Below are 17,830 nucleotides of genomic sequence, written 5' to 3'. Positions count from 1 at the left end.
CTCTCGACCAAGAAGATCGGCCCGCATTCAAGCTCAACAAAACCGAGAAGCCGTATCGACATCTTAAGTCCATCCCGAAAGCTGGAAAGACACCTTGGGAGCCATAAAGACGTTATGTTTTTATTATTTCTCCTAGTTTTAATGTTCTATCTTTATTTCTCCTAGTTTTAATGTTTCGTCTTTATTTCTTTGACGATATAAGCCATCCAATTTCTGGTAGAAGATGAACGACTTTTGATGAATGAAAAAAACTTTGTTTTGAAACAAGTATCGTGAACCTTGTAGAGTTCATCCTTTGAAAACCTAGAAGAGTTTTCACTCCGTCTTTGAAGAGTTGGAGCTTTTGAAATCTGCATCCTTGAAGAGTTGCAGTCATCGATCTAGAAGAATCAGTGCCCCCTCAACTTCCTTGGAGGCCTAGAAGATCAACCAATGGAGTTTCTATCGTTTCATATTCTGTTAGTTATTTCCACCCAGTCAAATATTTTCAAAGGAGGAAATCAATTTCGCAGCCACATGCTCGATTGAATGGTCTATGAATCTGTAGTTTGAGCTGAACAACCTAATTCAAGTCATTCACAGATCGTCATAAGTAATTAGATTGAATTGTATCCAATCTTGTGTTACACAAATGATTCAGTCAGAAGGGCATGGCCTCCAACTTTCTCACCTGGAGTTCTACACCATGCTCTGGTTCTATGACCAGCCTAAGAGCAGGTGAACAAGTATACTTGGTAGAGAGGCAAAAAGCAAAATTGCAAAGAACAACTGAGATTAGTATCTTGAGTTCAACCATTGCCAAGTTCTGCCCCAGACACACCCTTGGACAGACCCCGAATGGCATGTACAGATGTGGAAGCTTGCAGCCTCCTGCAATCCCTTTTTCGAATCGATGTGGGTTGAATTTGTATGTATCCGGTCCCTGAATTTCAGGGTCGGTGTGCAATGTTGTCACCATGATCCAAACATGTACACCTCTTGGTACCTGTATATCTCCGGGTTTCATGTCCTTGAGAGCCTCCCTTGATACCACAGCTACCAGAGGATACAGACAGTGATTCTTGAATGACCATTATCAGCTGCAAATAAAGATGTGGAATGACCATTGTCAGGTGCAAAAAGATGTATCTGTCTTCTGGAAATGGATTTAAAAGCTACTATGTCATGTGAGGGGAGCAGTACTACCTGTTTCATTCTACACAGCATATCTGCATCGGGGAAGCGATTCCCACAAATCTGCAGAACCCCTGTGTGAACCCGAGTTTGCCACTCTGGGTTTGAAGCCAAGAGCATGAGGCACCGTGTGGCTGAAACTGCAGTAGTCTCATAGCCTGCAAGGTGAATGTTCTTGCAATTATCAACAATGAAGCTATTGGTTCCACATGGGCTCAGATCACTATTTTTGGTGCCTTCAAGAACCATCTGCAATAAATTTTTCTTGCTTGTAGCTTCTTTTCGCTCCTTCACTACACGGAGGATCAAGCTTCTAACCTCTTTTTCTAAAGCCCAAGCTTCTGTTGCTCTTGGTGGGAATATATCTGTACTGACGAAATTTAGTTTACCAAACTTCATGTTTTAGCCAATTTTGTCAATGATAAAAGAGGCAGAGAAAAAGGAAAACCTCATGCCAGGAATCCCCTGTACGCAAGTAATTCTTGGCCATTGCCTCTTGGAGAGGCCTTAGCTTATGGAAAATGTCTTCCCCTCTACTGAAGTTGCTTTCAAAACAGGCTCTTGAAATCACATCTGCAGAGAAGCTCCTCATATGGTGGTCGATTTTGACATCTGCAGTTCCACCCTCAGTTTCTATTCTTCTTTTCCAGCTTTCCAACAATGTAACTGTGGATTCAGTAATCAAAGGTATCAGACCCTACCAGAGTTTATAGCATACTAGTTTTGGTCAGAATATCCATGAAACAAAATTAAATGAGGAGAATGAAAGTTAATGTGATTCAATTGATATAATTTTACATGATATAGGGTCTAGTAATTATACAGAAACTATCCTAGTGTTGATCAGCACAGCTCCAACTTACGTTTAAATAGCATTACTCCCACGTTCACAGTTCAATTAGATCAGGTCAGATTATATCGTGAGGGTCCCTCCCCCCTGCTTTAGTTGCTAGCCGATAAAAAATGACTCAACATGTCTAAGCTTTAAGTCTTAATCTACCAATCTGACCAGTTACAGAATTGGAAGATGGTCCAGTTGACCCGACAAGGGCTAAGCTTAAGATACGTCAACAGTTTGAAAAGGCCATGATCTGACTACTTAGCAGCTAAAACAGTAAGTACAAGTCTTGGACATGATGAATCATACCTTGACCTTGTCCATGAACAGCTCAGGGGCAATGATCTTCCTCTGATGGGCCCATGCACAGCCATTAAAAGTCAGAATGCCCCAACCGACCAGAGGACCTCTCTCTACGCTGGTACGAGGGTTTTCCCAAGTCCAAAGAGGTGCATGTGGTTACCTCTCTCACCACATCAGGTTGATTCACGCAGTATTTGAGTATTTATATGTTGCCCAGGGCAAACACAAACACTTCACCTGAAGAAAACAAGATTGAGAGGCTTCCCGCACAACTCTCTGCTCCTTGGTAAATAAAGTAGAGTGGTTTGGTATTGACAGCAATAGTTACCACATCGAACTCTCCATTGCTCAAAAGAAGGGAAGAGCGAAGCTGCACTGTCATGAGAGGCCGGTGTTCACCCCTGAGAGGCTTTTCTGCTGTCAGCTGTGATTTCTTGATCTCACTGATGTTTCCAATTAAGAATGATACGGGCGGACCTCTGATGCCCTGCCTTCTAAGCAAGGTTCTAAGCCTTTGTGGCTTCAACACAAGCAGAGCGTTTAAACGTATTGACAATCCTAAAACAATTACCAAAGCTAGTGCTACAAGTGTGTTACCAAAATCGGAGTCCATGGACAGGGTACACACTATTTTCTCTATTGAGGCCATACTGTTTGAAACTATTATGCTTGCCCATCTAGGAAGTTTAGATCTTGGTTCAGGGTCACTGTAAAGAGTGCTTCAACAATGCTCTCGTGACCAAATATAGGCCATATTGCAAGGCCAGAATCACTGGAAGATATCATGAGTATAAGCAACTCTTAGCTTTAGCTCCTCTGTGAGTGAACCGGGACAAATCATTGCGTAATATATGTTCAAAGAGTTTAATGCTACGAGGAAGAAAAAGTCAATACTTAGGCCCAGCTTCTGGGTCCAGTCCAAGTCTGTTAACTTAACAAAACTGGAAAGGTGACAAGGTAGTTTTAAATGAAGCTAGACATATGGGCCATTTGTCTACCTTGACACTTCCAAAAATTGTCGCTAATCAATATAAGATTTAGTTTTATCACGGGATTTAGATTTAGCAGACACCCTGCAGTATGAAAATAATCAGAACATGAACATCCTCACGCTTAAGGTTGTGGACCCGTGGTCACTTCCAGTTCTAGCTACCTTATACGGTAACAAACAGACATATTTGGATTTTCTCTCTTCCCTGTTTGTCCGGGGCCTCAGAGCCCCAACCTTTCGTCCCCACCTCAATCCATGGTGCCGTGGTGATGGTGCAATGCCGGAGATGGCAGTGGTTTTTTGGATGGTTGTGGAGGTGGAAGGCAGTGATGGCAGTGACGGAGGGGTGAAGTGGCAGTCATGATGGGCGATTGGTAGTGGTGGCGGTTTTGAAGCCATGCTGGCGGTGGAGAAATGAAAATTGGCGGTAGAGAGGGGAAATGGTGATTTTGCGGTGGTAGAAAGTGGTGATAGGAAAACAAAGGTGACGAAGATGTCAGGAGATGGTGATCTGAGTCCGCCCAACCTCAATCAACCCGGTGGTTTCCTTTGGAACATCCATACAATAATCAAACCCAAATCACACAGCAAAATGTCAATTGCATCCCTAGCAACAACTGATAAATCTCAAGAAATATAAAGCATTGGCATTGCCTAATGCATCAATTAGCAAATGAATAAAAGATAATCCAGAAATATCAGCTTATTATGTCCAAACCATGCTGAAATATTAGTCTCTCCCCGGAAAATGGTTAACTGACAACAATGTTCGAGACCAAAAACAGTCTACAGGAGCCAAGATAAACCAAAACAACTTAAACTTAGAGACAGAATGTCCAGAATGACAATGCTCGCCATTGCAAGTAATGGATGGCAGCTTCACTGGCCCTTTAGTTCATGCCTTCTCTCACTTTCCTGTAAAACAAGAATGTCAAGAGCAAGTTCAGTCCGTGAGTATGCATGTTCCTCTATTTTAAATATGGATTTCCAGAAGGCAGATTGGAGTACTACCTGAATCACGCTCACGCTTGCTGGCAAGGAACATTCTCAGATGGGGGTCAATGGGCAATCCCATTGCTTCATACATTGGATCATAGACTGAGTTGAATATAGGCCTGACATGCATAAGAACAGAAAGTTCATGATTTTCCTCTCCACAATATTTTTTTATCAAACAAACAACAAAAGAAATATTAACAGGAAAACTAAAACTGAAGTTTTGTATCAGTAAAAAGAGTACCTATTGTTGGGAACCTGATTCTGGGTGCCTTGAACTTGAGGGACCCTATCGGTCAGCTGAGGAGCTCGGGTTGGATTAATGATGTCAGACCAAGTCATGTTCACCTAAATATCATCAACTCCATTTCTTAATTCATTGTATCATGAAGCAAATTGATAGGAAGAAGAAAAGAAGTGGATGAGGTTTTAGCACACTCTCAAGGCAAGGCTACTCAGAATCAGGTAATTTACCAGGGGATGTCTTGAAGGTTGTCTAGGTGACGACTCTCCCATGCCAATGTGGCTCTCATTCAGAAAGGGTCCTTGTGCTCCTAGTCCCAGCTGCTCACATTGAACACAAGAAAAGTAATTCAAGGATCTGCTGGGTCATTACCTGCAACTAAATGGAAAAATAAAATAAAAATGCAGTTATAGTCCTATATAGAGTGTATGTACCCCGCTGTTGAAGTCTCCCATTGCTGGCAACTCGTCCATATGAAGAGGAAAAGATGGTCCCATATTGTAGGCTCCCATTCCCTGTTGGCAGTAGAATGCAGAAGATAAATTTAGAGAAGAAAAGGAAGGGTAGTCTAAGGTACAGGTGCTCTAATTGTTGTCATGCATATGTACCGGCTGAGTTGCATTGCTAGGAAGCTGAAGGTAAGGAGATCCTCCACTGTGGTAAATGCTGCTATTTGGAGGCAGAGACACATAAGGAAGCATTCTCTGGACCTGAATGTCTTGTTGTCTGCACCAGCATCTTATAAGTGAGTCATTTTTGTTCGGATTCTTAGGCTTAATTGGAGACTGCAAGATAGCATGTAAGATGTGTCTTGTTGGAAGCGCTTAGATTTGTGTCAAAGTTCTAATGCTACCATGCACATAAGGAAAGCCATAAAGAAAGGCAAGCATGACAATAAACGAGCAATTGCAAGTTCATTTCTTAGGCTTAATTGAAGAGTGTAAGATAGCTTGCAAGATATGTCTTGTTGGAAGCACTTTGTTTTGTGTCACACTTCTAAGGCTACCATAAAAATAAGGAAAGCCATAAAAGAGAGGCAAGCATGACCGTGATGGAATTGAGGGTTCGAACATGTTGATCTGCTGCTGGGAAGAGAGTTAGCCCACTGCGCCCTGGAACCAATGGCATTTCCTCCCTGGCTCTGTGAATTAACTAAGTATTGTAAACAAATGATGATTACAAGTACACAAACTAATGCACAATAATAGAAGCTAGAAGAGGCAACAAACTAATGCAAAAGAAGGATTCAGAAGCTCATAAGTAAAAAAACCAAGTGGTAGAATGGTGGGATATATAGATTCTCACTGAAATTTGTGAGTACGATGGGTTCCATTGGGACCCAGGAAATCTTAAGGATGATGGCAAGTGAAGCTCTGGAAGCAAGTTCGGTGTGGGCAGATTGATGTAGTTGTTATGTAGGTTATTCACGTTCAAGGCTCCAGGCCCATGGGCGGTAAAAACGTTTCTTCCCGGTTGATCAACAGGCAAGTTTGATGTAGGCAGCGGAGATTGCATCCCCATGGCTGGAGGCCTAGATATTTTAGTTCACATATGAAGAGTGATGATCAATGTCTAGTTCTTTAAAACAGATTCTATGAATAACAATCATGAACTTTAGATGTTAATAATTATTATTAAGAGCAAAAGTTGAAAGAAAATAGAACATACAGAATTGATTGCTCAGGGCTCAAGTTGCTTTGCACAGGGATCTGACGCTGGTCTTGTGGGGCCAAAAGAGTATCTTGGTCGATATGGAAGGACTGTGAGCCTCCAATTATGGTTGACACCTCTATCTGCTAGCAGTGGCAAGAGTTTTATTTGCTTGGCAGTATGATATGAAACCCGAAAGGTTAAGAGGCAAGTAACAGAGATGTGAAAGATGAGCATTACTGGAGCAGGTGTGAAGGTTTCTGCAGTCTCTGCCGATGCAGGAATTGGGTCTACTTTCTGCAATTCAGAAGTGTCCGCCACCAGAGTAGAATTCACGCTCACTTTGCCAGTCAGTTGACGTCTAGACGATTCAAATCACAGGTTAGCCACAACCATTAGTAAGCCAAATAGAAAAAGGTCATAAGTGAACTTTGAGACATTATGCTAGACCAAAAGGCTCTGTTTTATTCTATTGAACTTCTCTGCAAATAGTCCATGTATGAATAAAGAGAAATGATTGATAAAATTCAGCATGACATTTTCAGGATGCATAGAAGATAGGTACTTATAGCACAGCCTTGTGTGCCGAGCGGAATTTTTGCTACCCCACTATTTTCAATTGATGCACAGCACGTACCTTTTAAGCATGGCTCCCGCAGATTGATCATCAGGATCAGATTCATCAACATGCTCCTTGGGATGACCATCGTGATGACCAGTATCCTCGTGAGAAGTTGATCGAAGCTCGCTATGTGCATCTGAAGAGGAAGAAGATGGTGATCCGACTTTAACCAAAGGCTCCACCACCTGGTAAAAAGATTCATCAGTAAAGGAGGCGCAGCTACACATGATTGCACACCAAGCACCAAACATTACCACTTAATTTCGCATTTTACCTTCTGATGCGAGCAAATTCATGAGACTGAAATCCACTGAATAAATCTCATCTATTATATAGAGGTCTAACAGGAAAGAAGGTCATGATTCAGATTCTATTACTTATTTGGAGCATAATAGTTTATGGTTGCCCCTTTGTTTCAAAATTCAGATAAGAAAGATATGTCATTTGTATCTTGAAGGAGATAAAAGGAAAACTTTAATTGTTGGGTTATCATCTAATCTATATATGAAATAGAATATCGGAAAATTTTCAAATAAAGGTCTAAAATGGGGCCGTTGTAAAAAAATGATACAAAATGGACTTTATTTCAAATAAGGCTTTAAAGTGGCCAATTTAATCTCAAATATGGCCCCGAACTCCCCGGCCGGCCAAATCTTAGCCCGCGCATCTCACATACATCTTTTGTGAGATACATGGGCTCACCAGCCAGCGAAGATTTGGCTGGCCAGTGAACTCGGTCTTTTATTTGAGATTAAATTGGTCACTTTAGGATTTTATTTGAAATAAGGTCCCCTCTAAGTCTATCAAGAAAACATACGCACTTTAGACCCTTATTATAACTTCAAAAAACAGTCTCACTTCAAACCTTTATTTTAACCTCTCTCACTTAAATGGAGAAACATTTTGAACATTAAATGAGAATTTTTGCCAGATTTCTCCTATGCAAAGGATGATTCGTTGGCAAGAGTCTTGCTTATGAGATGTCACTGTAACCACTTATTCACGAGAGAGATCAGAAAGATCGTCACCCTACCCTTCGCACTTTCCGCCTGTGGAGAAACTCTAGCGAATCAGCTTCTTCCGTCGACATGGCTACTCTGGATATCTGAACTGTCCTGAAAGAGAACAAATCCTATATCAGAAATTAAACTTCTTCCAAAAGAAAGTGGATCCACGCTGCATAAATGATTGTTGATCGATTCATTGGACAAGAAACAAACGCCATTGGAAAGAACGATTACTCTTTTCCATATCTTTTCTCTACAAAATCATCTCTTGATGCCTCATTAGATACTACTTAACCATAGTAGTTAAGAGATGCTGATGCTCGTGAAGTTTCATGATTCTATAACAGTATGTGGACTTGATTAATCAGTGGTGAAAAAGAAAACAAGACTTCAGCACATGCATGATGACAGATGATAAACGAGTTGTGGTAGTAGATAGTCATGCTATTGAACCCTTCAATTGCTTGGCGTGCAAGACATTTTCGTACTTTGTTCTGCAGCCTCACAAGAACACGAGGGATAGATAAATTAAAAATAGCTTATCAAAAGAAAATGTGCTTTTTCTCGATGATTTGAGCCTAGACATCTTTCAAATTGGTCGAGAAAGAACAAATGAACCGGTGACTCCAGCTAACTGACCAGGCAAGTGATCACAGATACCTGAAGGCCTATAGATATGGAGAACAGACTCTCGAGCTTAGCTGAAAATGACGGACTACTTACCTCCAAGTTGTACTCGCTAGCCACACCAAAGGGACCGACCAAAATTCTCAAGCAGATTGGTCTAGTCTAAAATGAGGGCCTCTATATAGAACTTTTTTCTTTGGCATTCCAATTTGGATTTGTCCATAAATGACCCGCAATCTGCACTGCATTTCAAGGATGGGAAGGGTCATAAATACATGAAAATTTCAGGAAAATGTCAAATGAATCTGACGTGGCACAATCACTGCCGACCATCTCAAGCATATCTAAGGTTTCTAGGCTTTTCTTGGTGGATACAACTTGCAGCCAGCCAAGTTTGGTCATGGCTTGAAGCAAATATGGTTCGATTGCCTTAACTGGAATGGAATTTTCCCTTTTCTAAAGTTTCCCTAGACGTCTGGTCAGTGAACCTCTCCCGGTGGAAAGATTATTTGAAGGCAAGGACATAGTGCATACCACAATTCATCAGAAAGAGAAAGAAGATAGATAAGTTGCACCTGATTTTGTAATAACAGTTTATGGTAAGTAGGATGACTTTGGCTGGCTTACTTATAAGGCCATATGAAAATTCAGTAGCTGTACCAAAAGCAAAAATGGAATTCAGCAACAGCCACATAACGTGATTTGCCAACTAAGCAACTTGTGTTAGTATCATGTTACTCCTAATATATTTGTATTGGCATCACATTTAGAAGAAATCCGATATCGAGAATTGGCGGAGAACTCTCAAGAAGCACCTTTTCCGTTGCTTTCTGTATTACAGCGTTACGGAAAGCTCGTCAACGGGAAGATGATCTCTCTCATTAATGGCAGATACGGATCTAGATTTTTTTTAACGGCTTTACGTACTTGCAATAACGATTAAAGAAGTATATCGGCGACCTACTTTAGTAGATACGGAACTAGATTTTTCTTGATGGATTTACGTATTTGTAATAAATGACGAACGCCTTTCCCAGTTGATTCTTGCATTATAGGCGAAAATTATCCGTCCCGCAATAGGGATGAATCTAGAAGGGTTTTCATGATATCTGCTGCTTGTTGCCTCCTTTGTTTAATAAGTAAGGGAATCCGAGGAAATATTTGTAAATGAAAAGTTTGTTGCAAAATGCAATTCAGAAGTTAAAGTTGGTCGGTCCTGCATGATCGAGCGCTAAGAAGTAGTTTTTATGAACAATATCTACTGTCATACAGTAAAATTCTCGAAGAAAGATATATTCTGTTTGTGTTATTACAATACAATGTTGTGGCTATTTCTGTTCTTTGTATTCTATACGTGCCAACCGGTGTTTTTAGGTTGTTTAGTTTCTTTATCCATCGTTAGAAGCATAGCCTTTTGGTAAACCAATTGTACTTCTGGCATCATGTCAAATGATCAAGTTGTCGACGACCGCTTCCATTGATCACCAGCCCTTCCAATAAGGGGCTGCCAGAATTTCCTCCAAATGGGACAGGAGACCGTGTGTCACCTGTCTAGTCATCTACTTTTGCAATGTATGGAAAAGAAATCCATTTGCAAACTTGGCAGTGCCTTTGTTAATCTGCAATCAAAGGGAAAAGGATAGTCGCCTTGGGCGAATACTCTATATCCTTGAATGTCACGCACTTTATCAGTTGATAATATCATATGTCGCTGCTGATTAGCACCCTTTACATGGTCATTTGCAGGTTCAGTTGTTGACGGTTGGACCATCATGCATTGGCCGCACCGAAGTCGTTTCCCTTCTTGTTATATGTATGCTAAACCAGTGATCAATGTGAATATCAGTTTGAGTTGAGAAAATAATGTTCTTTTGCATATCAACTGATCTAGTAGCATTCTACACACCTGATCCAACACGAGTTCTACAACCTTCATGATGTAATAATAACCTTTGGATGGTGTTTAAACAAAAGCTTCGAGCTTTATTAACATATGAAGAATCAAACCGATGTGCTATTACAAAGATCAGAACAGCTAACATCAATTTGACATAACATAAGAAATCAAATGTCTTCTGAGCGGAGAATGAAAAGGGAAAATCCAATCACAGAAAAAGTAAATCGAGCAAATAGCGTAGATTCCAGTGGACTTCTTGAACGAGTAAAGATTTATCATTACTCAAACGTCATTTTTAGAATTCATTGAGTCTTCAACCTCAGAAGCAGTCTCTTTGAGGGATTCCTTAGTCTCTCTAGTCTTGTCAACAACGGTGTCCCGAGCATTGTTCCAAGCATCCTGCAGCTTTTGTTTTGCTCTCCCAGTCAAGTCTTCAGTTGCAGAACTAGGACCAGTTGAGTAGTTTGATGCTGGTGTCACCTGCACAAATTACTCAATATTCAAATCCGGGAATTCAAGTGTCTGTTGGTTTACAATTTATGCAATATATTAATCAAGCAAGGAGTATAAGTACATTATCCATTGGCGTTGGTGATGCAGCCGGGTTTGAAATGCTCTCATTGGATTGTGAATTAGCTCCTGGTAATGACGAGTCTCTTGCCGTCGGACCCCCTTCAGTCTAGGATACAAAAGACAAATGTAGAATGAGCTTTGTCACTGACTCACCAGGGGAAAAAAAAGTGCAATCATGTTGGAAAAGTTAATTTATAAACATTTTGATTGTAACTGGTGCGTAAACAACCTTGTGTCAAGAACACAAACATCAAAATGATTAAACAAACTAAACACCACTTAAGGTATCACAGATAAATAGCCAATGCTAGCACCTCGGAAAGGAACAGCTATTACAAAGATCAGGAACCAAAAGAAACCCTTTGATGAATGTTTGCAGGTTCATTGTGTTCGCGCGCGCACGCTCTCTGAAGAAAACGGAGGACAGAATTTGATGCTGGGTCGTCCTTCAAGAGGACGAGGGCAGTCAAAATTTACCTCGATGGACCTGGAGATGACCTTAGGAACCAAGATGCTGCTCTTGGCCAAGTTAGCTCCAGCATGAGCCAGCTTGGGATTCTTTGCGGCGTGAAGGACCCCGTAACTTGCCATGTTTCACTTCTAGGAATTGCAAACGTAGAAGGTGAAAGTAACGATCTGGTTGCTCTCACTTCAACCCGAGTGATGATTTTATAAGGAGCAAACAGGAGTCCGCTCTGTTACTCTGGCAAAGGTTAGAGAGCAATTTTCGATAGCTGAGCTAATGCAAACACCATGCATCTGGAATATGACCCGGTATTGTAGGCCTGGTCGTTCGGTTTTTGACCGATGCATGCCCTGTTCTGTCGGTACGATATTCTCAAGGACATTTGCAAGAACTAGGGACAGAGCTTCTGGGCTTTCCTATGATCTACCCCACAAATTCTTTTCCTTCTATTTTCTGACACCACCAAGCTTCAAAATAGAGACGTGATGAAATTGGGGGTTTTAAGGGTACAATTAGGGATCTGATCGAGATATTCTTTGTAAGATATCTCAAAGATGACATTCATAGCTATCTTCATCTATCTTACTCAGCATCACACGGGAAGTACCTATGCCAAACATTACATAATGCGAAACCAATCACTGCTACACTTCATAAGTCTTTTTAACTGTTTTCCATTGCCACATGAAAAAAAAGGCAGAGCATGAATTCTGAAACACCAATAGCCACAGCAAAGTCAAACGAGGTTTCAACATTTTCTGTCTCGTCCCTAGCATGAAACGCTTGTAAAGACGACGTAGATCGAAGTTTCTTTTGCCTGATAACAGTAAAACTATTTGTGACTGCATCCATATCAACACTGGCAGAGAACTGGCTTCACAAACAGCAGCGATAACAGTGACGGAGAACCAATGATGGTCGAATGCTTAACAGATCACCGACGGGACTAATCACCTATTTCTTCCCATATCATGTCAAGCATTTTGTGATATAGATTGGTCGAATGCTCAAGCTCTCTAAGACTTTTCAAGGGAAACAAACTAAGTAAAGACATCCAAAAGTGTCTGAAAATCATCCCCTGGGAAACAGTCTTACTAGCAATCTGTGCTTCTTTGCCGTCTTCCCACATCTAGTGCTCACAGCACAAAACAGAGATAAAACAACTAAAAATGGACTCTCTATCTACTTGACTCCAACTACCGACATGAGAAACCGAAGCTTCTTGTTCACTTCCACAAGGTCTGAGGTATCCTTGAACGAGTCAGGCGGTTCGACACCGGTAAAGATATAGAGAGATTTCAGTTCCTCAATGCACGACGCCTGCAGTTGAGCCTTGTATCCAACTATCTTACGCATCGCCTCGATCTGCTGCCATAACTTTTCCTCTCCATATATTTCCTGGTCCTGCAAAAAAGAGTCAACAAGTTAACATCTTATCATCCCAGCCTTAAATGTGCTTTATCCATTCGCACATGATTTACAGAAAACAAAAACGATCACTTTCTTCCAGCCCATTTTGGCCTGCTCATTTACAAGCATAGAATTCCTCAAGTGGAGTAATTTCCTAGTAAAATAATCGTAATCTTGTGGAACCACTACCAACTATTATAAAAACTTAAGCTATTTGATGAAAGCATGTTTTAATATTGCTTCACGTTTCTCTCATGCATAGGCAAGAATTTATCCTAAAACTAAATCATGAAAACATATGATAAGAGAGACAAATAGGGGCCTAAAATGATTTGAACGCATAATCAAGAGTTCTAGTACTATGTAAAATTTTAAAGAGCCACTATCAACTATTTTAAAAGCTGATAAATAAAGATGTAGTTTGATATATAAATCCACCAAGAGGTCTACATTTTTGTTGTTCTCCGAAGACATAATTCAGGAAAAGCAAAATCGTAACTGGATTATAATGTAGATGATGAAGGAGATTCTTTGAAATGCAAAATATCTCATAGCAACAGAATTTCATAATGATTGTCCAAACTGCAAAGAATTTTAATTACAAAAGTTGACCAATGAGCAGGTACTTCTTTGAATAATCACTCTAGAACTTAGATATTTTCTGATCCTAAGACAATGGTACACGGTGCAAATTGGTAATTTGTTCCCACCAATAAAACATAATAGCTCTTTAACTCAATGAGTCCCGCCAACAATGATACAAGCCAGTTTGATTGCTTCCAGTATTGTGCAATGAGCTTTATGCATGTTAGGAAGACAAATGATGACTGACCTCAACAAAAGACGGAGAAATGCCTCTCCCATCTTTTAACCCTGACGAAGCAAGAGATTTAGGAATCTTTGCTTCTCCAATACCCAAACTGTTTTCCTGAACATTTCCTGTGTTATGGATTACTGAAATCATTATCTGAGTGTTTCTCATCACAAAATCAACAATTGTTAACTAAAAGAAGCTACCGGCATCCTCAACCACTACCTTTAGAAGTTCCTTGTTTGAGTCTTCCAACATTCAACTTAGTGCTAGTTTTCTCCTTCCCATGGTCAGCGATCATCTTTTCACTTCCTTCCCCGATTGGTTTCTTGTCTTTTACAACAGGACCAGCCACTTTCTTATCCTGATCAGGGTGGGCATTCCCACTTTGCTTTACTTTATGCGCATCTGTTTCGCTTGGGAGAGTCTCGATTCTCTTTTCTTCAGCTTTATCCTTTTTTCTACCTTTTCTTTTGCCCTTCTTCCCATTATTTTTAGCTTCAATTGGTATATCCATTTCATCAGCAGCTCCATGCATTCCTTCAGGTCGCATCTTCTCTTCTACCACTGGATTTTGAGGTTTTCCCTCGACAGAAAATATTTCTATCAACCCCCTAGTCTCTCTCACCAAGTCATCTTCCTCAATGTTTTGCAGTCCCCCACTCTCCAATACAACCACATTTGTCACTTCAAGAGGTGCCCCGATTCGGTCAAACTTATTGCCTTCATTCTCGTCCACTTCTAGTGTAAGTAAAACGCCCTGCATCTCCTCCCTTGGCTGCTTAGACAAACTTTCCACTATTATGTCATCATCTTCCTTCATTATTTCGCGAACCTCCAAACCTAAGTCCTTAACCATACCCCTATTATCATAAGTATCCCTGACCAGGGTCCTCTCTTCTTCATTTCCTTCAACCGATTCAAACCTCATCTCGAGTTGTTCTTTTATGTCCTCAGTTTGCTCTACTTCCTCCTTCTCCATATCAATGTCTCCTCCAAACCCAACCTCCACCTCCTCCTCCTCCTCCTCCCCAATTCCTTCCTCATGAGGAGTTGGAAGCAACATACTCATGAGCTTCTCAGAGCAAGCATAACTTGTAAAGAAGAGTCCATAAGGAATGGAGACAGCAACCCCTAGTGCAGAGACTACCACAAGAGGAGGAAGAACAAACGGGGCAGAGGAGATCACCATGCCTGTGACCAGAACCTTCTTTCCAATTGCTACTCCCTTATTCCATAAGCAACTAACTTTGCTGCCATCTGCTTCAGACGAGTACTCCTCGATATCCCAATCCATGCTCGGTTTGTCCATCCTGCCGAAACAATTTCACCTCTAAGAAATGGGAACAAATGCTTTAAAAAGTATAATGAGTGTGTTGCCCAAAGGGCTCTCCTAGTCCCTCTGCTTCTAATTTTCACATAAATAACGTAAGGAACAAAAGTAAGGCTCCCAGGTGGGTGGGCCCGGTTCGGCCCGGTTTTACGCCGCCGGCTGCTAGCTGTACGGCGGTTCCCAGGTCACCACAAAAAGAAAAAAGAAAAAAAAGTAAGGCTACAGATGTTGCATCTCTGGGTTTACGCAGAGACCAGTGCAACCAGGAAAGCAGTAAGCAATGCCACAAACATATCTAGAACTAATCGCTATTAAAAAACGAACTCACCTCATGGGAAGTCTTCCCAGTTAAAAGTTTCCAACGCAAAAGCCTGAACTATATATTAATTAGGCAGTGAGGGTGCCATTTCTATTAGCTCAAACCTAATCCCATCTTTGTTGGAAAGAGAAACCTCTAACATCTCCTGTCGCATGCACACCGGCAAACAATGGTGTGATTAATATATCTTGCACTGTTCATGCAGGGCTGATAACAGCAAAATTCCATCTTTGGTCATAAGCTCAAACAAGATGTCATCAGAGAAGGATTTTCTTTCGATGTCTTAAGGGCATAGATTTCAACAGCATACATACATATCCATTTTTTATGTTCGAGCATTGTGGAACTCTAGTACCCCTATTTCTTGAATTACAATTGACCGAATCAGTTCGAACTAATTTAGCCGCTTATCTTCTCACGTCTCCCCATTTTACAGCGCACAAAAAAAAAGTCTCAAGTTTTGACCAAGACTAATACACAACTAATTATAGGCATGAAATGCTGTATCTTGTGCAAACAAACAGCCATGCTGAACAAAGACGATGCCCACAACAGCTTCAATCTCCAATACGCAACTTGTGACGCGAGCTAAAAAGGACTTAACATCTCTGACACTAGGAGATAGGAAAGAGAAGCCTCTGTGGTTTTACCTGGGTAGATAAGCAGCTGTTTGAGTGCTGCTAATTTGACTGTGTAGATCCCATTGGAACTGAAATCTTGAAGCAGAGGAGCGAAGGGTTTGAAAGTGAAGACCGGTGAGAGCATAAAACCCTGGCAAGCTAAGGAAGGAGAGGAAGAAGGAGAAGAGGATAAAGTTTGATGCAGAAAGAGACTTTGCAGAGGACACGCGGTGGAATGGGCTTTCACTGACAGTCTTGCAGGCGAATGGAGGAGGAGCCACCTGTTGCATGTTCCATGCAATGGCCCTCGATTTGCCTATGGTCAATTCCATTTCCACTCTTTATTTCCTTGGTTTTTTCTCTTTTCCTTTTACTTTTTATCCCGTATGTGATTCTCGTTTCATTTCTTGTGGAACTATATACCACCTTTATCCCACGCTTGATGGCATTTTAGACCTGTTTACATTTTCTTGATTCAAGATGGCTCCCGTACTAATCAAAAAGGTAGAACATGGTAAAAATGTTTATATGCTTGTTATCCTAGGTAATGTTACATCACATAATTTGTCATGCCATGTGAGTTGAAACCACTCCTATTCCTGTGGATTTGTTACCCAATATATTAATATCACATGACGTATGCTTCACATATAATTTCTTTTGAGTTAAATAAGGGAATAATTGAACAATGGAATGCTTGTTTGGACAATCTAAACATATGTGTCGGATTTTTATTTGCACAAATGGTGCTAGTGGGCTCATGTGATGTCGAGTAGATATTACATCAAGGATTGTAAATAATTAAAGGGATAATTCCATTTTTGGTCCTATAACTAGTGAATTGTACAATTACGTCCTATGACTCCTGATTTGTGCAATCAAGTCCTATAGTTTTAGTACAATATTCAACATAGTCCTCTTGGGACTCGAGACTAGAAATTTTGAACAAATTGATGATTGGACTTATGCCATCTTACTAAAATGATGATAAGTATTAATGTGCACTTAGTTTGTCAATTTGAAAAACATACATGACCTTTTGACATTGATAGATAAAACAAGATGATAAGGCAACAAGTCATGAAAATCAAGGAACAACAAGATACCATCAATTATTTGATGGGAATTTTTTATCTCTAGTAACCAAACGACCACATGAATCACTCAAGATTTCATTTCACAAATTAAGAGTAAAATCGTGATTGTACAACTTATATAAGTTAAAGATGGAACAACTTATATAAGTTAAAAACGGAAAAACGTATATAAGTTAAAAATGGAATAGTCCCACCATTATAATTAAGAAAGGAGAGAGAGAGAGAGAGAGAGAGAGAGAGAGAGTCCCCGGGGGATTGACTACCTCTCGTGGAGGCGTGCTATGAAAGTAGGCATTACTCAAAGTTGGTCGCTGGCCCAAGCATGGCGAGCTTCCCGAGTCGTGGTTGCGTCGCTCAAATCTCGAACTTTCTAATCTGTCCGTGTGAGAGATACTCGTTGAGGTCGGCAACTACCACGCTGTCGTCACTGTTGCATGAGGTAGCTAAAGCCGCCACGCGCTGGTCAACGTCGTCCAGGCCACTAGCAGTAGCACAACCGGCTTACAATGGTCGATTACCTATGAAGAGCAACCACCACAAGGTACGTGGTCACGTGGTCATATCTCAACAAAATCGGAGCGAGTTGAAGAGGTGGTCGCCGCTGTTGCGGAGGCTCCAAGGCCAGCAGGACCAGCAAGACCACAAGGAATGCCGTGGTCACATGGTCTTGTGCCAAATCGTAGGAGGGTCTGCAAGGTAATAACCGCGGCGATTGCCATTGCTTGATGCTACAAGACCGCAACCATTGTCAGTGGTTGTTGTGCACATAGAGAGAGTTTGTTTTGGAAACAAACAAATAAAAATTTATAGTTTAATACAATACTTGGTAATTTTAAGATAAGAAAATAAATGC

General features: G+C 40.8%; 1 protein-coding gene and 1 pseudogene across 2 annotated transcripts; both read right to left on the bottom strand.

Moving 5' to 3' along the window:
• Positions 1-640: 640 nt before the first annotated feature.
• Positions 641-2,927, bottom strand: LOC104416510 (annotated as a pseudogene).
• A 9,084-nt stretch (positions 2,928-12,011) lies between these two features.
• LOC104456927 lies at positions 12,012-16,169 on the bottom strand. Of its 2 annotated transcripts, none has more exons than XM_010071832.3 (4): positions 15,911-16,169; positions 13,834-14,921; positions 13,630-13,751; positions 12,012-12,791 (listed from the first exon to the last, which is right to left on the bottom strand). In XM_010071832.3, the coding sequence occupies exons 2-4, from the start codon at positions 14,918-14,920 to the stop codon at positions 12,570-12,572; spliced, it is 1,431 nt and encodes a 476-aa protein (XP_010070134.2). In that variant the 5' UTR covers position 14,921; positions 15,911-16,169; the 3' UTR covers positions 12,012-12,569. The 2 variants fall into 2 exon arrangements, with proteins under 2 accessions (XP_010070134.2, XP_010070135.2); XM_010071833.3 differs by having other exon boundaries at positions 13,630-13,736.
• Positions 16,170-17,830: the final 1,661 nt, after the last annotated feature.

This window comes from Eucalyptus grandis, chromosome 8 (assembly GCF_016545825.1).
Source record: "Eucalyptus grandis isolate ANBG69807.140 chromosome 8, ASM1654582v1, whole genome shotgun sequence".
Lineage (NCBI taxonomy): Eukaryota > Viridiplantae > Streptophyta > Magnoliopsida > Myrtales > Myrtaceae > Eucalyptus > Eucalyptus grandis.
The sequence above is the reverse complement of the archived record's forward strand: the minus strand, read 5'-3'. Positions and strand labels throughout refer to the sequence as shown.

Excerpts from the sequence above, each read along its gene's own strand:
- LOC104456927 (XM_010071832.3), bottom strand. The coding sequence starts at position 14,920 with ATGGACAAACCGAGCATGGATTGGGATATCGAGGAGTACTCGTCTGAA. Across the intron at positions 13,752-13,833 it reads CAAACAAGGAACTTCTAAAG|TAATCCATAACACAGGAAAT; the intron begins GTAGTGGTTGAG and ends TAATGATTTCAG. Across the intron at positions 12,792-13,629 it reads TTTCTCCGTCTTTTGTTGAG|GACCAGGAAATATATGGAGA; the intron begins GTCAGTCATCAT and ends TCTTTTTTGCAG.